The sequence below is a fragment of the Oryx dammah genome, unplaced genomic scaffold (genome assembly GCF_014754425.2).
Source record: "Oryx dammah isolate SB20612 unplaced genomic scaffold, SCBI_Odam_1.1 HiC_scaffold_24, whole genome shotgun sequence".
NCBI classification, from domain to species: Eukaryota; Metazoa; Chordata; class Mammalia; order Artiodactyla; family Bovidae; genus Oryx; species Oryx dammah.
This window is the reverse complement of record NW_024070208.1, coordinates 31,397,716-31,420,506: the sequence shown is the minus strand read 5'-3', so window position 1 is coordinate 31,420,506 and position 22,791 is coordinate 31,397,716. Positions and strand designations below refer to the sequence as shown.

The window sequence follows — 22,791 nt, the reverse complement described above, 5'->3', positions numbered from 1 at the left end:
TCCAAGACCCTAAATCAATTACCAGAAGCCAAGTCAATTACCAGAAGGTTGAGGGAATCTCACACCATCTTTTATTTTTGCTTTTTGGCCATGCCATTCAGTCAACCAGGGATCAAACCCACACCTGTTACAGTGGAAGAAGAGTCTTAACCACCGGATCTCCAGAGAAGTTCCCCACACCACCCCTCTCTTTTCACCTTGGTTCCTTTCTGTTACCATCTCATGGAATGATCTGGAGGTTCTTCTCAGTAGGATGTTCCTCAGCAGGCAGTCCACAGGCTCATGCTGTGAGGGTGGAAGGAAGAAAGTCCTGAAGCAAAGACAGTGACCCTGACAAATGCAGAAAGGACAGAATATTCATGCTGAAGAGGGTTTTTTGGTTGTTGTTGGTTCAATCATTCTTCAGAACCCTACACAGGACTGAATTTAATTGCAGTGTGCAACAACTATCCCAGGACTCCAGGAAATCTTACAGAAAACAAATCCTCTCACGGTTGGGAGAGCCATAATGCAAACATTCCAATCAGATACTCCCCAAATCATGGTTTAGGAATGCACTGAGTCAGCAAATTACTTTGTTTTGCTTAGTTTACTCTAATGGGTGGCAGGCAGTATGGCAGAATGGTGAAGTGAGGAAGCGCGGTTGTTAAAACAGTTTTAAAAATTATTTAATGGTATTGTTACCAATAATTGCTTGATTGTTGGCTGACACCTAATAACTACAAACCCATCAGAACTGGGAAGGTAGACCGTATGTATGAGAGATAATAAAAGCAAGTTTTAAAAGTACTGAATGAAGACAGGGCAGGGGGCTAGTAATTTTAAAAGGGAGGAAAAAATAAGACTCACTATTTGGGGTAGGCTAATTGTTATGTCAGGTTTCCAAGAGAGTTGGTTTGCAGAAAGACTTGAGCTTGGATCCTAACAAATAAAGGCTTTTATTTAAGTTTCCAAATGACTGAATAAGTGATTTTTTAAACCCTTCATTTCATCCACAGCATGACGAACAAGAATACTTGGACTGAGTCCACGGTGCTTTTCCTAATGTTGATCTCACAGCTCCTTTTCAATTCTGGATTCAGAGAAGTTCTAGCCTGAGTGTGGCTGACTCAATGAAGTTAGATGGCTCTGTGGGCTCTGCTGTATCTCTGCTGGAATGTTTTTATAGTCACATCCTCAACTGCAAAATTACTGATGAGTAGACACTTGTAGCCCTAATCCCGTAACTCTACCACAAAAATAGAATTTCAGACTCTTTCAATATGAACATTATCTAGAGAAAACTATATCTAGGTCTTCCCTGACAAGTTACATGATTCAGTGCTTTGTTTCTATAAGCTAAAGTTAGAAACTCAAAAGTGACTCACTTTTCTTTTTTGCATGCATCTAAGTGAACAAGGAAGTCACACTGCTTCTGGTGTTGCTTTCTTTACAAGGAAAAAAAAAAAAAAACTTGCTCCTTCTTGAGCATCCTTTTTAGGTCAGCAATTTTGAAATGCAGGACTTATTGGTGTCCAAGCGGAAAGGGCTGATGCTCTGATTTATCACGACTCCCTCTGAGTGGAGTTCTTCCATGGCTGGAGAAAGGAAAACATTTGTTGTACTAATACTGAATGTGCTTCCTGTGTAAAATAACCTTTAACTCTGTGGAGATCCCCCATTTAATGACTAGGATATAGTAGAAATAGAAGGAAATCCAAATGCCCCAGTAGCAGCCACTCTCCTCCCCGGTAGGTCAGGCTGCAACCCTCTGAGGGACAGAAATGGTTGCTTGGGAAGCATTCAAGCCTTCTCTTTCTCCTATTTTAAGATATGACCATATTGACTGTTTAAAAACGTGTGTGAATTCTGACCCTTTAAGGAGCCTGGGCTATGTCAATCAGAGGGAATGAGGTGGGTAGACTGGGCATTTACACATTTGTCGTGGGGATGGGAGGGACTCTTGTCAACTGGAGAACCAGTTCTCAAACCCAAGCCAGAATGCAGCTTCCTGCATCTCCCTATCTTCGTGATACAAATATGACTGAGTCTACTCAGTCTACCTCAGTTCTACTGCTCAGGGTGACTGCTCTGAGCACTGAAATGATTCTTCCTACATAGAAGCTGAAATGTGATTCCCTACACTGAATGAGGTGAAAAAACCTTGGGAGTAATCAACTAACGAAACAAGCTCTTCAAGCATATTTGAGTTTTTGCAGTGAAGTTGTTATTTAGTCTCTAAGTTGTGTCTGACTCTTTGCAACCCCATGGACTATAGTTCACCAGGCTCCTCTGTCCATGGAAATTCCCAGACAAGAATAACGGAGTGGATTGCCATTTCTTTCTCCAGAGAATCTTCCCAGACCAGGGATCGAACCTGCATCTCCTGCACTTGCAGGCAGATTTTTTACCACTGAGCCACCAGGGAAGCCCTTTGTAGTACAGTAAAGGCCAGCTCTTTAGGAGCTGTGAGAAAATGTCTATGTGATGGGGAAGAGAGGTTAAACACACACTTTCGGAGCTTCCCCAGATTGTAGGCTCTGTGTGTCCTCGTGCAGCACAAGATCACGTTCTGTCCCAGAAAGCCACACCTGAATAATGCAGTCAGCATTCTTAGAATGCATTTAACAGTGGATGAATAGGAGCGCTTTCCACAGGTCAATCAACAGCGTCTCTGCTTCTGGCTGGCTTGCAGATTGCTCCTTCTTAAGACATGTCTTCTTTTTAAAAGAGAGCTGAGCTGGTTGGAAGACAGAAGAGTAAAGACAATCAGCTGTTCTGACCTCTCTATCATTCTCTATCTCACTCTTTCCTTCCTCTTCTTTCCTGCTTACACTTGCAACTCCTTCAGGCCAGATTTTCTGATTAACCTTGATTTTCATTTCTTTTGCCTCCTCCTTCCTAAGACTCAAGAAGCATGTATGTCTCCTATGTCTTTGACTGCATTTCTGGTTCCTAAGAATTAACTTAGGAACCAGAGTTCAGTTCAGTTCAGTCGCTCAGTCATGTCTGACTCTTTGCAACCTTATGGACGGCAGCATGCCAGGCTTCCCTTGTGGTACTTGTCCAGCTAAGTCTGACAAGCTATGGCATAGTAGAAGAAACACTGTCTGGTACTTTTAGTAGGTATTTGATATTAGTTTGTCTTTTTAAAAATTGATCTGTAGGTCAGCTACAGGTTTTTGATTAAAAAGAAAATTCTTAAATCAAATTTATCGATATTTTCAAAGACAAACAGACTTCTTCACATGATTCAATATGACCAGTAGTTGTTTGAAATGTTACTGAGCACTTACTCTGTTACAGTGCTTGTTGCACTTCACAGAGAAATAAAGGATCATGTTCTGATTAAGATTAATTTTGGATGCAACTGAGTAACTGACTAAAGAACAAACATTAAGCAAAAAGGCGATTATTTTCTTCCTAAACATGAAGACTGGTGGTGGTGGTGATTTAGTGACCAAGTCGTGTCTGACTCTTGCATCTCCATGGACTGTAGCCTGCCAGGCTCTTCTGTCCATAGGATTTCCCAGGCAATACTGTAGTGGGTTGCCATTTCCTTCTCCAAGCATGAAGCCTAGAAGTAGGCAATTCAGTGCTTGGTGAGGTTAAGGACTTAGATTCTTTCTCTTCTACTCCTCCATTCTTGTGTTTGTAATCTCATGATTTCAAGATGATTCTCACAGGTCCAGATCTCATAACTGTGTTCAAATGAGGTGGTGGCTGAGGGAGGAAGGACAGGTCAGGTAAATGTGACTTTTTTTAGGAGTGTCGTCCCTGTTTGAGCAAACTCTGGGAGACCGTGAAGGACAGGGAACCCTGGCATGCTGCAGTCCATAAGGCTGCAAAGAGTTGGACATGACTTAGTGACTGAACAACAACAACAACTCCCGTTTTACCACAGAAATATGCCCAACAAATTCAAGGCATGATAAATAAAAAGGCACATTCATACCAAGGTACTTTGTGGTCAAAGATAAAGAAAAAAATCTTAAAAGCAGTCAGAGGGAGAAATTGATTATGCACAGGGGAAAAACAGACTTTGGGCACAGTTATCAAAAGCAACATGGATTTCAGAAAGCACTGGAATGGTACCTTCAAAATGCAGAGAGAAAGTAACTGACAACCAAATTTTCTATAACCAACAAACTATCTTTCAAGAATGATGGTGGAATAAAAACATTTTCCAACAGACTCAGAGAAACTTATACTTATAAAGGATATACTTTAGGATGAAGAAAACTCATAGCAGAAAGGTGAGAGATTCCAAACAGTGAAGAAAATGACGAATACATGGATAAATCTATAAAATAAATGTGTTAAATAAAAATGACGCCTTAATTATAGGATTTGGAAATAATATAGAATCAAAATGCTAGTAGAAAAAAATGGCATATAAGTAGGAAGGATATAATAGGAATAAGGCATTCAAAGGTCTGTACTTTCAAGAGGATAAAACACTGACTAACTGAAGACATTAAATTACACATTTGATTAATTACACACCTTACTAAATTACACATACACACTATGTACATTAAAATTCTAGGACATCTCACAAAATATTAAAAAGAGGTAATAAGCGCTGAACTAATAAAGGGAAAAAACAGAGTTAAGAGAAAAAAATTTAAAAATGAAGCTTAATCTAAGAAAAATTCAAGATTAAAAAAATGTAGGAAAAGTAAGAGTTAACAGAATTCATAACATAAGATGGTAGAGATGGAATACAAGCTGAAAGACTACTACAGTGTTCCTAAAGTAAGATGAAAGCTCCCAAAAGATGGTGAATGAGATTTACAAAAGCTGAAAAAGATAAGGAGAGGCACATGTGCAAACAAGTGCAACAATGTGCTACAGCTGCAGTCAAACAAGTATGTGTATGTTATGGGGCACAAAGGATCCCTTCTGCCTGAAGCGGGGAGAATGGGGCGGTGGAGCAAGTCAGGTAAGACTTCACAGAGGAGGTGATGCTGACCTGAGATGGTGCAACAGAGCATGCCAGAAAGAGGGGAGAGCAAGAATAAAAGCGCAGGGGCATGAAAGCAATGACATTTTCAGAGAATTCCAAGTAATCTAATATGACTGAAGTAAAAGTTTTAAAAATGAGGTTAGCAGTCAGATCACAGAAGGCCTGTTTGCCATTGGACAGAGTCTGGAATTAATCCTGGAGGCCAGGAATGAGGAGCAAGTGAAGCGCTTTGAGGAGGAAAGTCACAGATTTGAATTTTAGGACACAAAACGTCTTTGACAGCAGCAGAGAAGATGATCTGGAATAAGGCAAGGAGTTCTTCTTGTGGCTCACGCAACGGGTAATTATTTGTTAACTATGATACCCTATTTCTCATGAGATTTCACTGTGGTATTTGAGAAATAATACTTTCCTTTCTCACTGACATAAAGACATCTTAAGCAAAATGATAAACAAGGTCTTTTTTTCCCCTCTAAACTCTAATGTGTAAACTTAGTTGTACATTCTAATAAATGGAGTGAGGCTGAATAGCCTTTGGCATCAATCCCAGAGACTAAAACAGTGAGAAAACAACAAAACATGGAACATAATATCTATCCATAAATCCAATTGTATGGTTAGGTCTATGGGGCATTTTAAGAGTTATGATTTCCCTGGCAAAGTACCAAAAAAACGTACCTTCAAAAATTACTCAGAACAGCCACTTGGCATCCAACCACACTGACAGAATGAAAAATGTTGAGTAAAGAGCCTACGTGTAATTCCCCATTCTTGAAGAAGTAAAGGAAGGGTGTTTTCTAAAGCTTCAGAATGACATATTTTACTAAATAATAACATGGCCATGAAAAAAGCCAAGAGGAAACTTCCCAGCTCACGTAGAAAATGGAGTCACTCTATTTTCTTTAAAATGATAAACATATTCTGTCTTATAAGAAAATGTCTCAGAGCCCCTGTGTTCACGAGGTGGTTAACTCTGTTCTCCATTCCCTTTTTTACCCCTTATATTGTTTTCTAATTTTCTACAATGAGCATGCATTGCTTCTACCAGGAAAGAGTCAAACCAGTCATACAATCAGAGTGACTTAGGCTGTCTTTTTCAGCTTTTAGATTCTAAATCAGCTTTTAGATTCTAAATAAGATTAATATAAACTGCTTCTGAGATAATCTTCTAGTGTGCTTTGAAATATGCAGATTTTCTCTCAAATTTTTGTCTCAGGGAATAAATTTTCCAATTTTCAAAAATATTAAAACTTCCCCTCTCAGTTATTCATGACAGTGGAGGGGAACACTGACACTATTATCCAAAAACAGCATCTAAACAGAAAACATTAGGCATGCAGGCATAATATATCAGGCTTTGTAAGGCACTGCACAATGTTTGTTGGCAGATATATCTTCTGAATTAAAATTTCTAGTTACTATTAAAATGATTCTATGCTCCTACATGTAGACTGGTAAATGAAGGGTAAAAGAAACGGGTCTAAAATTTTAAATTCTTTGCATATAACCTACCAGCTGTATGCTCCACAGGCAAATAAATAGACTCTCCATGCTTAAAATATAAACCGTTTCCTAAAAATACAGACTCGGGGCTTCCCAGATGGCTCAGAGGTAAAGGATCTGCCTGCAATGCAGGAGACACCGGTTCGATTCCTGGCTCAGAAGATCTCCTGGAGGAGGGCATGGCAACCCATTCCAGTATTCTTGCCTGGCAAACCGCATGGACAGAGGAGGCTGGTGGGCTACAGTCCACGGGGTTGCAAAGAGTCAGACATGACTCAGTGACTGAGCACACATACACCAAAGGTAAAAATTAAAAAAGTAAAGGGGAACTTTCTTGGTGGTCCAGTGGTTGGGACTTTGTGCCTCCGATGCAGGGGGCACAGGTTTGATTCCTGATCAGGGAGCTAACATCCCACGTGCCTCACAACACAGCCAAAACAAACAAACCACACATAACCTGAGACAGGGCTGTGAAAGCAAGGAAAATGGAATGCTAACTTTAGTTGTGCCTGAGGCAATGCAGACCTCAGAGAAAACACCTGGATTCCAAAGAGTCCACTCTAGTATTATCAAAACCCAGCTTTTCATAAGCAGAGGACACTCTTTAAAAGTAGCTCTAACTGAAATCATAGCAAAATATTTCAGAGGAAATAGGAAACACCCACCTCTGAGGGTTAAAGGGTCTGTCAAATAAACTTGATGTAACATACTCCTTCATCTCTTAACATTTATAAAGGGACTTGCAAAGAAGGATGTGTAAATAGGATTTATCTTAAATTAAGCACACCTTAATTTATAAACCTTTCCCAACACTGTCAGAATTCAGACAGTTTAAAGAGCAGCTGGAGGTACTCTTTATAATCTGGAGGTTATTTCATGGTCCTCTGACTTTCTTCTTAGTTGAAATTTGTACCACCCTTGCCAATTGCAATTTCTGAAATTTATACTTAATACAACAGTTCTAAGTTTACCTTAGATGTTTACCAAGGGAACATTTCATGCAAAGATGGGCACAATAAAGGACAGAAATGGTATGGACCTAATAGAAGCAGAAGATATTAAGAAGAGGTGGCAAGAATACACAGAACTATACAAAAAAGATCTTCATGACTCAGATAATCACGATGGTGTGATCACTCACCTAGAGCCAGACATCCTGGAATGCAAAGTCGGCCTTAGGAAGCATCACTGTGTACAAAAGCTAGTGGAGGTGACGGAATTCCAGTTAAGTGAAGTCGCTCAGTCATGTCTGACTCTTTGCGACCCCATGGACTGTAGCCTACCAGGCTCCTCCTTCCATGGGATTCTCCAGGCAAGAGTACTGGAGTGGGTTGCCATTTCCTTCTCCAGGGGATCTTCCCAAACCAGGGACCAAACCCGGGTCTCCTGCATTCCAGGCAGACGCTTTAACCTCTGAGCCACCAGGGAAGTCCCGGAATTTCAGTTGAGCTATTTCAAATCCTAAAAGATGATGCTGAGAAAGTGTTGTGCTCAATATGCCAGCAAATTTGGAAAACTCTGCAGTGGCCACAGGACTGGAAAAGGTCATTTTTCATTCCAATCCCTAAGAAAGGCAATACCAAAGAATGCTCAAACTACTGCACAATTGCACTCATCTCAGATGCTAGCAAAGTAATGCTCAAAATTCTCCAAGCCAGGCTTCAACAGTATGTGAACCGTGAACTTCCAAATGTTCAAGTTGGATTTAGAAAAGGCAGAGAAAACAGATCAAATTGCCAACATCCAGTGGATCATCGAAAGAGCAGGAGTTCCAGAAATACCTCTACTTCTGCTTTACTGACTATGTCAAAGCCTTTGACTGTAATGACTGCAATGAACTCTGGAAAATTCTTCAAGAGATGGAAATATCAGACCACCTGACCTGCCTCCTGAGAAATGTGTATGCAGCTCAGGAAGCAACAGTTAGAACTGGACATGGAACAACTGACTGGTTCCAAATCGGGAAAGGAGTACGTCAAGGCTGTATACTGTCACTCTGCCTATTTAACTTATATGTAGAGTGCATCATGAGAAACGCTGGGCTGGATGAAGCAAAGCTGGAATCAAGATTGCCAGGAGAAATATCAATAACCTCAGATATACAGGTGACACCACCCTCACGGCAGAAAGTGAAGAACTAAAGAGCCTTTTGATGAAAGTAAAAGAGGAGAGTGAAAAAGCTGGTTTAAAACTCAACATTCAGAAAACTAAGATCATGGCATCTGGTCCCATCACTTCATGGCAAATAGATGGGGAAACAGTGGAAACAGTGACAGACTATTTTTGGGGGCTCCAAAATCACTGCAGATGGTGACTGCAGCCATGAAATTAAAAGATGCTTGCTCCTTGGAAGGAAAGCTATGACCAACCTAGACAGCATATTAAAAAGTAGACACATTACTTTGCCAATAAAGGTCCAGGTAGTCAAAGCTATGGTTTTGCCAGTAGTCATGTATGGCTGTGAGAGTTGGACAATAAAGAAAGCTGAGTGCCGAAAAATTGATGCTTTTGAACTGTGGTGTTGGAGAAGACTCTTAAGAGTCCCCTGGATTGCAGGGAGATAAAACCAGTCCATCCCATTCATTGGAAGGACTAATGCTGAAGCTGAAACTCCAATCCTTTGGCCACCTGATGTGAAGAGCTGACTCATTTGAAAAGACCCTGATGCTGGGAAAGATTGAAGGCGGGTGAGGGGGACGACAGAGGATGAGATGGTTGGATGGCATCACCGACTCAATGGACATGAGTTTGAGTAAACCTCAGGAGTTGCTGATGGACAGGGAGGCCTGGTGTGCTGTGGTCCATGGGGTCGCAAAGAATTGGACACAACTGAGCGACTGAACTGAAGTTTTACCTACCTTGAAGAGAATATGTTTTATTAACTTTTTCCATGAATTGCTTTCCCTCCTTTCCCTCTCAGACAACGAAGAGCTCACTCTTCTACCTTAAATGCTGAGGGAAAACATCGCTACGGCACCAAGCCTTGCACCAGCCTCTCTCCAAATCCCCCCATTCTGAATTCAAAGCTCAAAAGAATCCACCTGGCTGAGAAGTGTCTAGAGAGGCTGGGAGGGAGAAAGGCTAAGCAGGCCCAGCCAGAATTTGCAGCTGGAGGCAATGAGAAGGCTGGGCACAACACACACATACACACACACACTGTGGCTCCTGATGTCAGCTGATATCAGAATTGTAGACTGTGGTAGGATGGCAGTTTTTGTTGAGTCCAGTCCTGAGGGAAGGGGCATAATTGGAACCAGACAAGGATTCAGGGTCTTGGCTTATAGTGCTGAGCTTTCATGTTGGGCTCCAGGTGCACAAGGGTGCTTCTGGAAACTTCTCCAAACCTACTTCCAGCCTACTTCCCAACCATATTAGTCAGTCTTACCTCTTAGACACAAGTATCCATTTATGCGTTCCTCCCCTCCACTTTTCATTTAATAAACATTAGTGGGTGTTTTCTACAATGCAGATACGACACTTTGTAAGACATGGCCCCTGATTGTAGGAGTCTGTGGGAAACAGTCTGAGTGCTAGAGATTATGGTAAAGTGTGTATAGGCTGCATGAGGGCAGAAAGGAGAGAAACTGACATCTCTACTCAGGTACTCCTCTGCTACTGTGGCCCTGAAAACATGCAACCAAGACTTCCTGGTACCTTTTACTCTGCTGCAAGTTATCTGCACATCTTAGCGCTGGCTGAAACCTAGCTTTCTCACAGATGCCACTGTCCTCAAAAGCTGATCCAGGGCTGTCTGCTCTTTCTTCCACTTGCCACAAGGGAAACCCAACAACACTGGAGTGGGTAGCCTCTCTCTTCTCCAGCAGATCTTCCCGACCCAGAAATTGAACCGGGGTCTCCTGCACTGCAGGCGAATTTTTAAAAGCTGAGCTACCAGGGAAGCCCCAATAAAAGCCCTCAATTAGCTTAGCTGTCACCCTGGCCACCGCCAAAAGCTCCTCTACTGCTGTAGCGCAGGACCCACAACTAGCCGGTTCATTTCTCTATTTCTAGCCTCGGCCCAGGGTTCTAAACACAGGACGCCGTCGATACGTGATTTAAATTTTAAAAAAAAGCAAAAGAAATTGGGAAAACCTTTGGGTTCCAGGTTTGCTGCAAACTAATCACTCATCCCACCTGGGCCTTGCTTATCCTTATGAAAAAAAAAAGTCATTTTTACCTCAGAGATTTTGTACTGACGGGGCGACGCACCTGGCAAAGCACACTGCCCCTCCCCCGGCGGTCGGGGTTGCTGACGAAGAGAGCAGAAGCCCGAGCCCCCGCTCCCCGCCCTCCGCCAGCCCACATCCCTCACAGCGCCCTTGGCCCCAGGTCCCTCGGGACCTCAAGCGTGGGAGCCCCGGCCCCGCGCGGCTCCCTCCAGGCGCCCCGCGCCCTCCTTCCTTCCTTCGCCCGGACGGACGCACTTCCGGCGGATGTTGGGGGGGCCAGCCCGGAAACGGAAGTGAGCGGCGGGGCCGGTTGACCGTCAAGGGGAGAGCGTCTGTACGCCGAGCGAGTGGAAGATGGTAAGTGAGACCCCCCCGCCTTCCCAACCCCGAGCGACCCGAGTGGCGAGCGGGCTCGGGTCGGTGGCCGCAGGAGCAACCCGCCGCCTTCCTGCCCGTCCCCCTGGCAGCGGCGGGAGGAGGAGGAAGCCCGCCTCTCCCGCCATGATCTGTTGAGTCACGGGGTTCAGGGGTACTCGTGGCCGTCCCGGCTGGGCTCCGGCGCTGGTACCGGGAGCCGCGCCTCGGCTTCCTCCTCTCTCACCTCCTCTTCTCTCTTCCCACCCCCCAGATCCCCCAGCCGACCCCGACCTGAGTCTCTTCCTGGAGTCGGCACCGAACTGGCAAGGGCAAACCCGAAAGTTGCGGCGGTCTTGGGGTGGGGGCACCGCCCGTTAGCCCTCCTCCGAGGGGCGAACCCTTGGAAGTCGCGTCCCGCAAACTTCTCACCCGCCCCTCGACCCTCGGAACTGCCTGGATGACAAACCCATAACTATGGGTCGGCTTTCCATCACTCTGCTTTTACTTTGCCAACGTTTTGGCGAGTTGGTAGCATGCCAGGCGTTGGAGGGGGTAAAATTAGATACTTGTTACTCCCCATGTGTTAGCATTGTTAGTGGAGTCCTCCTCCTCCCCCACCCCTTCTCTTTTTTTCCTCTTAACTTAAAAAAGTTTGATATTTGGGAGAGATTTCCTGAATCGTCATTGCCCGTGACTCTTACTACCAGTCCAAATCTAGAAGCTTCTGTTGGTGAATGGGTTCCCTTGTAGCTTAATCGTAAAGAATATGCTTGCAGTGCAGGAGATCTGGGTTCGATCCCTGGGTCGGGAACATCCCTGGAAAAGGGAGTGACAACCCACTCCAGTATCCTTGCCTAGAAAATCTTATGGACGCAGGATCCTGGTGGGCTGCAGTCCATGGGGTCCCAAAGAGTTGGGCATGACTGAGCAACTAACACTTATTACTTCTGTTGGCGAATACTGCTGAACATAGAAAAGAGGTTTTATAAACACTCAGAGGGACTTCCCTGGTGGTCCAGTGGCTAAGACTCTTGGTGTTACCCATGTAGGGGGTGGGGGTTCTTCCATCCCTGGTCAGGGAACTAGATCCCATATGCTGCAACTAAGAGTTTGCATGGTGCACCTAAAGATCCCACATGCTGCAACTAAGAGCTGGCACAGCTAAATAAAATTTTTAAAGACACTCTGAAATAACTAGTGTTAACTTTTCATAGATTTGCTCCCCTCTGCTACTTTCTTAGAAACATGTACTGATTGCGATATTTTACAGAAGGGAATTGGCAAAGTGATAATGGGTAGAACCCAGAGATCACAATCCCCCTTTTCTTTGTGCCTAGAAGAGACTTTTCTTGTGTCACTTTACAATAAAGCAGTCTGGGAGGAGGCGAACTGTGCATGTAGGAAATAACATTTGGGAAGGTACAGTCATACAACTCTAGTCCTGTAAGGAGTTCAGATACCTGCAAGGATGAGTAGGCAGGGCCGGAAAGGTTCCGTGCCTTCATCACAGGCACCTATTAGGTTAGTGACGGAATAGATTCCAGCTTCTTTTCCTAATTGACCGTGACTTCTGTTCAGGGGAGTTGAAACCTGTTGTGCAGGTGCTTGAGTTCCAGGTTTTGGGCCTTGGACATTGTTTTTCAGACAAGGCATTGACGAACCAGTGAAAGATTTTTTTTGTTTGTTTTTTGGTTTTCTCCCAGCATTGTTGGAGGAGATTGCATGTCAAGCAGACTTTGCTGTGTAGAACTGGAAAATGGAAGAGTCTACGGGCAGCAAGACCCAGTAGAGTGCTCTTAAAGTTATCCAGGTGTGAGAGCCTGAACGCGATTAGTAGATTGGAGAAACCCTGGACAGACTACAATACCTGACCGTAGTGAAATGCACGAATTGAAGTAAAACAGCAATTTAAAAAGCTAACTTCCCAGAGTAGTTTCTCCTAGAAGAGTATAGATTGAATGCCAAACTGCTTGTAGCTTTTTGACATTTTTCTTCAGGATTGCAAGGATGTTGTATTTAGCACTGCTGCTGCTGCTGCTAAGTCGCTGCAGTCATGTCCGAGTCTGTGCTGGTTTAAATTCAGCATCTTGTGTTTTACCTGTTGTAACGTTTGTTACATTTTTATTATGCATGTTTATTCTCTCTTCATTAGACTAAGCCCTAGACGCCAGATATGTATCTTCAGCATCTAGTAGAGTGAGTACCTGCCACATAGTAGATATAAATATTTGGTGACTAAATTATAGTGTAAATGAGTAGGGTGACAATATACAAGTACCACATATACTGTGAATCTTAGCATTTTGTTTCTTTTTATTTAGGCCAGCCTGATTAAGTGCGTTTATTTTTCACAGGTAGCACCCTCTTAAGGGAACCAAACGCTTTCTGAGATTCCCTTTTTTCCTTAGCTTCTGTGACCACTCTCTTCTCGCTCTTCTGTCCATTCTTAATTCCATTTCCTTGTTCTTTGTCCTTAAGGAATGGTATTCCCAGGATTCTGTCCTCAACTTTTTTCATTCTGTGCTCATCATTCCAACGTAAAGAAAGGATCTTCCCAGTGAAAGTAAATCTGATCATGATCAGGTGCTCAAATTTAGAACAAAATCTTAATTTCTTTGCATATTTAAGCCTTTTCATTTTTTCTTTTCACCAGACTTTCTTTCTGCCCTACTCAGACAGATAGTTAACCGATCATCTCAAACTACTTGTGGCTTGTTCATTTATATTTTTATACCTTTACCCATGTTCTTGTTTTCCTGGAATGCCTTTCAGTCTGAGAGCACTCAGCTCAGGAATCCTTCCTGCCCCAAATTCCAGATTATTCACTGAACCTTGTGCATCCCTCTACGTGATGCTCAGGCTCATAGTAATGACCTAGACTATAGTCTTAGAGGGCAGAGACCTTACTTTTCTCAGATGCTTAAACAGTATTTTTATATAGAGGTTCAGTGTGAGTTGTTAACATTTTTAAAATATATAATAGTGTTTTTTTAATTTAAACTTTTTTTTTTTTATTTTTATTTTTACTTTATTTTACTTTACAGTACTGTATTGGTTTTGCCATACATTGACATGAATCCACCACGGGTGTACATGAATTCCCAAACATGAACCCCGCTCCCACCTCCTACCTATAATAGTGTTTTTTATTTGTGTTGTAGAATGCCAGAGGACTTGGATCTCAGCTAAAGGACAGTATTCCAGTTACTGAGCTGTCAGCAAGTGGACCTTTTGAAAGTCATGATCTTCTTCGGAAAGGGTATGTAGGAGAGTTGTGACTTTGTTATAATACGTGAATTATTTTTCACAATATTCTTTAAATCTTTTGACAAGCCATAAATATGTATTTATAAGATAGCAAGTAGTATACTTTAGACTAAAGGGAGGGAGGAGAGGAAGCATGAATGTTTCTATAGTGGAAGAAGCATTTTACCAGAATACCAGGTTCCCAAGAAAGTGTGTCCTCCTAGGAGAGATTACCTGGCAGCACGATTTGGTGGGATTCCTCTTTTTGCTTCTGATAACTTGGAGAGCCCTTTGTTCTTCATCTTATTAACTAAGGTAAATTGGGAGTAGTTCACTTTTCTTTGGGAGATGCTAGAACATAGCAGTAAAGAGCATGGGCTCTGGGTTTTGGTCATGACTGCTATTTACTAGATGTGTGTCCATGGGCAGATTAACTTAACTATTCTGTGTCTCATTGCCCTTACCTATGAAATAAGGCTAGTAATAGCATCTGTCTTATTTTGAAGAATAAATGAGCTAATCCCTGGAAAATACTTAGACCAATATGTGACATTAGTAAGCAGTAAGTAAGTATTAGCTGCTTTTGTTTTTCATTTCTAGTTATAGCACAGTTATACCGCTTCCCTTTATGTTTTCCTTTATGTTTTTATATGTTTAGGTCTCATTTTCTGGTACTGGTCCTTTTTCTTGGCAGATGGTTTTTTCTGTTTAGTCAAATGTCCTCCCCACTGTGTACATACTGTGTTTTGAATTTTATATTTACTTGGAAGGTATTTAGTCATAGAATGTCATTCTAATATTGGTCTCTGGAAGCTGACATAATGCCTCATTGTTGTCTTTCCATTTTGTAGTGAAAGATGCAGTATATTGCCTTTGGAATTGGAGATATAATTTGATTTGTAGTATAATCAAATTCATAAGCTAGCCAGTAACCGAGTCCTGATGATTTGGTTTTGGGTTTTGGTCCGTTCCCCCCACTCCCACTACACATACACGAAATGCTCCTTTTTCTTCTCAGATTGTAAGCAGATTGTGAGCAGGACCATTTTCAAATTCCATTTATGGGTAAGGCTTTGTACAAAGACAGTATTCGATAAATACTGATGTTGCAGGATTTCTAAGGTTTCTTTCAGCTCTTAAATCCTGGTTTGGAGAATAAGATGGTGATGTTTATGTATAGAGAGAATGATAGAGACCCGTGGTCCAGTTCTAGCTATGTATCACCTAATGTAGTACTTCGCATATAGTAGGTAATTGGTAAATCTCAAACATGTTTTTCAGTGTGTCTTTATCAAAAATATATTAACTATTGAATATGCATTAGATATGAACAGGAGAGATATAGATACTTTATGTAATAAAAGAATCACATCACCAGAGTAATAGCAGTACACATACTATTAAATTTCTCCAGATACAGAGCGTCACTTAGCACCACTTTTCAGAGGGTTCTCCCCAGTTTATTAGTTCTTGACCTCCAGGATCTACAATAGATATATTTACAACAATATATAGAATACTTGATTTTTTTTCCCTCTTAGTGTAGTTCTGTGAATTATATATGTATTAATTCCCAGTTACCACCATAGTCAGCATACAGAATAGTTTGTTCATCCCCCTCAAGCTCCCTGTGCCATTTCATTGTATGACAGCACTGATAGATAATTGTGAGCTCTAGGTATTGAGTGATCTCCCTTTTAAATGTTTATTTTCAGTTTATCTTGTGTGAAAAATGAACTTCTACCCAGTCATCCTCTTGAATTATCGGAAAAAAATGTAAGTATGTTACCTGTGTTTTTATTTTTACCCTCTGGTAGAAAAATGATGTTAGTAATACATGATTAAAACAATTCTGGTGTTGAGCATTTGACTATAAAGAACATGAAGCTTTGTTTTCAATATCCTATGGAATAGGCTTTGGTTCACTAAAGCTCCCTTTCTACACCTTTGTCTTTTTTATGGACATTTCTAGAGGTTGGTCCACCTCTCCATTCCTCTCATAATATTTCCTCACTTGGTGATCTTTTTTTTTCTTTTATATTTTTCCCCTGCCATTTTTGCTGTTGATATCCAAGCCCGTCCCTCCAGCCTTGGATCTTTTTTTCAGGCCCTTCATCTCCAAGTTACTGCTAGGCATAGGACATACACAGATGGGTGTGACATCATCCCCATCCTTTAGGGGCTGAAAATTTAACGGGAAGATAAGCAGTGGATTGGGACTACCTGAAGCATTGTAGAGGACCACAGATGAAGCAGCCAACCTATGGGAGGCTTTCTAGAAGAGGGGACATTTGAACAGTTTTAGACCTATATTAGTCAGTTAAATAGGTGGAGAAAGGTCACTCCCAAAGGTAGGACATGTATAGATGTCCTGAAGACCACCTAAAGGGTTCTGTGTATGTGTGTGTCACATGGATGTTAGTGCTCACTGTTTCGAAAGCAGAATGTCACATTTAAAATTATGTGTTGCCTTTGAAGTTCCAGCTCAACCAAGATAAGATGAACTTCTCCACATTGAGAAACATCCAGGGTCTTTTTGCACCACTAAAACTGCAGATGGAATTCAAGGCAGTGCAGCAGGTGGGTTTCCAGGTGTCAGTTTGCATGCATCCCATCTGTGTGCTGAATTGATTGGGAGGAGTCTTCTATCTGGTAAAAGCTGTACAAACCTCACCTTCTCTTCTTGCCTGCAGCCTCTTCTACTTTCCCCCTGTTAGGATATGACCTCCATTCGTACTTCATAGAGAAAAGCAGCTTTGAAATGGGAAACCCCTTTGATTAGAGGCTCAGTGTCTGGATATTTACAGGCATCCACTTTTATATTTCTCTCCTTTTGGGGAATTACTTTGAATTTGTGGTGCCTCTAGGAATATCCAAGTGGAGGTGTCTAGTGGGCAGTTTGTATATTGCTGAATACACATGTTGCTCAGGAAGAAAATGTCCTTCCAGGTGTTTAAGAACTGTCCCCCATCTGTGCTCTAGATTCTGTCATATCAGACTGCATTGATTCCAGTGACTGCTGGATAGCTAACAACAGAAAAATGGAAAATTTGGTTTGGCTGCATTAAAGTTTGTTGAGTAAGTGCTTGTGACTGCCATACTTTATAGCCAACTATGTGCCAGTGACTGCCATACTTCATAGCACACTGTGCTGCAGGTGTGAGGGAAAGGTGCTGCTGTCCTGTGTCACAGGTATTGAACCGGGGTGAGACAGATCAGGTAACTAGGCAAGGCTGTAGGGTTGGTGAGTACTGAAAGCAGAATTTGAACCTCTGACTCTATAGCCCATGCTTTCTGCACTATACTTAGGTACTGGTCTGCAGTATGAGTGAAAGTCATCTAGTCATGTCCGACTCCTTGTGACCCCCATGGACTATACAGACCATGGAATTCTCGAGGCCAGAATATTGGAGTGGGTAGCCTTTCCCTTCTCCAGGACATCTTCCCAACTCAGGGATCGAACGCAGGTCTCCCACATTGCAGGCGGATTCTTTACCAGCTGAGCCACAAGAGAACCCCAGTCTGCAATATATGTATTTAGTAATTGGAAAATGTAGATAGCACTAGTTCAGAATGGCACTGTAGTTTTTAAAAGCCCACAGATGACTTTGATCTTCATCTCTAGTTATCACTACTGTTTTAAAGGGTCATTACTTGTGTTTGTGCTATGAGCATTACAGAACAACATACAAAATGAATAATCAGTTTAGTATGTGAAGTAATACTCTCAGTGCATTTCTTCAGAATTTCTTCAGGAATTTGATTGTCCCATGTTTTTTAGAAACAAAGCATGATTTTAGACTTGCGAATTTTGTGTTTCATCACATGGTATGCTTTGGTTTTCCTGGACAGATGCAAAGGTCCCAAATAGTGTGCGGACCTGATGGGATGATTAAGTATTAGTAAAAGCTTTAAATTTCAGTGTCTATATTTTGAATAAGGTTATGAAGAATTAAAAATTTGGGTCTAAAATATGGACTTATCATTCCTCTCCTCCCCCCCTAGTTAAATAGATATTTTATTTAGTTTGTGGATTTTGCAAATAATGAAGACACTGAAGTATGATCGTGTATGTTTTTTCTTTTGCTATTTCTAAGTTTGCTCTTTTATACTTTTCCTGAAGGTTCAGCGTCTTCCATTTCTTCCAAGCTCAAACCTTTCACTGGATATTTTGAGGGGTAATGATGAGACTATTGGATTTGAAGATATTCTTAATGGTAAGTGTCATTCCACACCTTTTTCAGGAGCCCCAGTAATGTACAAGGCAACAGCAGCAAATGAAACCTACAGTGTCTTTGTCATCATGTAGCTTATAGTTGATTAAATTCACTTGTATTTATTCACTGAAATAAGATAAATTTAATGGTAATAATTGTTCTTTAACTGGTTTTAAAAGTGAAAGATGTCTGTGGCGTTCTGAGATTATCGTCCTTTCAGGCAACCGTTGACAGTCATTGATTTCATGTCCTGAGGATAAAGTCTGATGTGTGAATCCAGTATGATATTCTTAGGGCAGCTTAAATAAGGATTGTTGTTGGAGTATTCAGAACATTGGTGGGATATAACTAGCTTTAAAAACATCTAGAAAAAAATGAAAATTTTCTTCAAAAATACCCTCCTTGTCCTCCTAGATGTGACTCTGTAGATGGCGAATACTAAAGAAAAAAATGTTAACAAGTTTCTCTGGATGATTGTATTATGTTTCAGGTCAATGACTTTTAATTAAGAACATGTAGCATCGTGTTTTTTTCTGGTTCTGAGGAAAGAGAGCAAATACAGTTTTGTCCAGTATCGCCTGTGCTCATTGTGCCCCAGCAGTTCAGGAAAAACAGAAAAATGAAGCAGGATTAAATTATACTAGTTTTGCTTGGCTGCCGATGTTTGGTAAGAAGTGCTGTGGACACAGCAGAAGTCTCATGAGCCTCTTCTGTGAGGGCATTTTTTGAGTGCAGGAGACCTCGGATTCCTAAGCTTTTACATTTAGTCCTCATTTAAAACAAGTAAGGTGAACAGCTAGGCCTTGCCTTAGCTGTTCCTTCTGCTTCGAATACTTTCCCCTCACTTCTCAAGTCCCAGTTTAAACGCCACCCCTTCACAGAGGCCTTCCTTGACTGCGCAGTCTAACGTGCTCCCAGTCACCTTGTCACCTCACTTTAATTCTTTGCATATCACTCTTCTGGTATTTTCTTGTTTCTTAATTGTTTTCCCAACTTAAATACAGGCCCCAGGAGAGCTGGGGACTTTGTCTTGTTCACTCTTGTGTCCCCAGGGCCTCCTAAGGTGCCTAGTTTGTGCTGAGTGAGAAAAGCTCTGGCTCACCACTTTGTCCTCATCATCTTTGATACAGAAGGAATTTTAAAGTCTACAGTGAGGGAGTACTGTGTTAATCTAAGTCCAATGTGAAGACTATTAAACTGGGATGAAAATCCATATTTTTTTTAGTGTTGGAGGTGATGAAGGTTTTGCTTGCTTGCTCATCAGAGAAGTGCTTGGCCAACAAAAATCTGCACGCTGTATTATAAGGAAGGGAAGACAATGTGAGACGTTTTCCTAATGCTGCATGTGGTCTTCTGTTTACTCCCTTCCTGTCACTTGAAGATGAGGAAACTGAAACTGACCAAGGTGTCTATTCCTGCCTGGGAGGACCCTCCACGAGCTGGGGCTTGCTCACCAGCACAGGGTGTGCTGTCTTCTAGGGCAAGTGTTTTATCAAATCAAAAGGCTTAGACAAGCAGTTTCAAGAAAGGTTGGCATTATATAAATGAGGATATTCTTTCTTTAAAAATTGAGAACATTACAGCCGAGACTCACATTCTCCATTATTAATTATCCCTAACCCATCTCCTTCCTTCCCTGTTTGGCTGCTGCTTTTAGTTAGTGGATGTCCTTCTAGACTTTCCATATAAAATCAGAAGATACTTGTCATTGCTTAGTATTTATCTTTTAACACAGTTGGTTTCGTACTGTGTGTATCTCACAGGAGGAATGCTGCATCAGCACCTGTGTTGAGGGGTGCATGCTTCTGTCTCATTAACACGAAGCACTGCTTCAGCAGACACCTTTATTCTCTGTACTCCTGTGTAAACGTACCTTTGGGTTTTGGATGCCCCTTGTATACATAGTCCTCTACTCTGTTAATATTGGTAGCAAACTCTTGTATATCTAACCATTTATTAATAATTATAACAGTATCAGCTGTTGCTGAGGCTACTATGTTGTGTGACAAGTGGCCAGAGTCAGGATTCCTGAACTGATAATGACACAGTCATCTCCAGTCTCAGGAGGTCCAGTGAGGAAATATCCAAATCAATTTGTTATGCTTGATAATCATTATTTTAATGATTATTTTAACAAACTGATTTTACAGTTTAATTCATTGGGTATCTATTCTGTTTCTTGTTCTGTGTGGAGGAGTAGAGGGCAAAAAAGAAAACACTTTATTTGTTTGTAGGAAGCTTACTGTTGGTATTCATTTTTTCTTAGGTGCATTATCAAAGTTAAAGTAAGACTTTTGTCTGACTCATCAATAGAGACAAGAGAGAAGATTCCTAAGGTTTTTTTACTCTAGGATTCTGGTTTGTGTATATGTGTGTTTGCAACAGAGCACAGAATAATAGAAATGAAATTGTAAATTGCATTAAGGATTGCTTAATCTCTTAGCGATTGTTCCTAGACTCAACTTGGAAGCCACTGGGAAATTTAAGAACTTTGAAACATGAGAACTTTTTCAATCTATATTTTCTTTTAAAATCAACTGAATTGAGGTATAGTCGATATACAGTGGAATGCATCTATTTTACAGTGTCCAGTCTGTTAATTTTAGTAAATGTGTGCAGCTGTGGAACTGTCTCCTCAATCAAGATATAAAATGTTTTCATCATCCCCCAAAAGTTTCCTTGGTCCTTTTGCAGTCAGCTCCTCCACCCTTGGCCTCAGGCAGCCAGCCGTATATTTTCTGTCACTTTATATTTGTTTTGCCTAATTTAAATTTTCATGTGAGTGGAATCAGAGAATTTATCTTTTTTTGAGACCCTTTAATATGTTTATTTTTGTTTCTTTTCAGACCCATCACAAAGTGAACTAATGGGAGAACCGCATTTGATGGTTGAATATAAACTTGGCTTACTGTAATGCCGTGTGCTGTTCATGGAAGTGGAGGGGCTGCGTCTTGTTTATAGTTGTCTTTTTCCTATAATTTGATGTGCACAACATTAAAAGTACTAACACATGAGAAGTGTTGCCTAAACATCTGTGATCATTTGAAATTGTTTGGGTCATTGCTTTATGTGATAATTAAAAGCACTCAAGGGAGTTGGTTTAAAAACTTATTTATATGAAAGCAACAGCTTTCTAGGTCTTTAAAGAAATGTTACTAATTAGTATTATAAAACTATGCACAGGTTCCAAATCAGCCTATTTTCTAGTTATTCCGTAAATTTATTTTTGAGTAGTTTTGAGCCTGCAACCTTTATAGTTGCATCTTTCAGAATAAACATCTATAATTGATTTCAGTGGCAACATTTCAAAGTAAGGACAGAACAAGACTATTAGATTTTACCTTGTTTCAATATAGTCCATTAATACTCAAAAGAATAATACTTGGTTTGTTGATGCTACATTAGAATTATAGGTATATTCTTTGATTCTTTCAGGTTTTCTATTTTGGTCTTATCTTTAAACTGAAAACTTAAACAACCAGGAGATGTCAGTTTTAAACTATAGTATTGCATAGATTTATGTATTACAAGATGTTTAAATTTAAAAACATAAGACCATTCATGTACATACACATGCTATCCATGAACAAATTCCGTGATAGTTTGTTTAAAAATAAATCTTCCCTATAGTAGTTTGTTCTTAATAAGATATTTTTTATGAACCTAGTTTACAGAAATTAAAGATTATCTGTTTCTCAGGAACATTTTTATTGTGTGAGTCACTGATTTATGACTGAAGGCAGTGTTCCCCTCCGATCTGGGAGGTGGGGGCGGGTCATTGAACAACATCGATGGAAGGTCTGGGTTGTTACCACTTCGGGGAAGGGTTTCCAGCTGGCATCTGGTGCTTGGAGGCCAGGGATACTACTGAATATTGTAGAGTAAAAACTGCTCCTGACTGTCGAGATCAAGTGTAAAACTTTGCCAGCACAGTCTTTGCCACCCCACTTTACACTTAAATTATGAGAAAATATAGAAATAATGAAGGTTCACTTCTTTCTAAACGTGTTCTCTTTCAGCTAATTGTAAACAAAAGTTGGAGATTTCTGTACCTTAGTTGAAGAATCTTAGATACCTTTCCTGACCAGTAGAGGGTACTATGAAATTAATGAACACAGTCTAAATGGTAAAGCTGATGCTTTAAACACAGAAATGGACATGATTAGTGCCTATTTTCTGAAGATCATTTGCTTCCTACCCCCTACCCCCCACCCCTTCCTCTTTAACCTTTGTGTTTATGCCAATGATCATCATCCCTGGGTGTGTGTAAAATCACCTGGAAATTTTAGGGGAAAATGTTTGTATCAGTCTGAATCTCAATCCCAGTAGGACAAGTCTGGGGTGGATCCCA

At 41.1% G+C, this 22,791-nt stretch overlaps 1 protein-coding gene and 1 long non-coding RNA gene across 3 annotated transcripts; one reads left to right on the top strand and one right to left on the bottom strand.

Annotated features, from left to right (window-relative positions):
• Positions 1 to 33: 33 nt before the first annotated feature.
• On the bottom strand, positions 34 to 10,864 carry LOC120882911. Of its 2 annotated transcripts, none has more exons than XR_005725611.1 (4): positions 10,629 to 10,864; positions 2,263 to 2,719; positions 1,368 to 1,577; positions 34 to 330 (listed from the first exon to the last, which is right to left on the bottom strand). It is a non-coding gene; the product is annotated as an uncharacterized LOC120882911 (long non-coding RNA). The 2 variants fall into 2 exon arrangements; XR_005725610.1 differs by having other exon boundaries at positions 2,571 to 2,719; positions 10,629 to 10,848.
• Positions 10,784 to 22,142, top strand: LOC120882910 (proteasome maturation protein). Its single transcript, XM_040266730.1, has 6 exons — positions 10,784 to 10,977; positions 14,139 to 14,236; positions 15,939 to 15,999; positions 16,702 to 16,803; positions 18,347 to 18,440; positions 21,287 to 22,142. Exons 1-6 carry the CDS (start codon positions 10,975 to 10,977, stop codon positions 21,352 to 21,354), a joined length of 426 nt encoding a protein of 141 aa, XP_040122664.1. The 5' UTR covers positions 10,784 to 10,974; the 3' UTR covers positions 21,355 to 22,142.
• Positions 22,143 to 22,791: the final 649 nt, after the last annotated feature.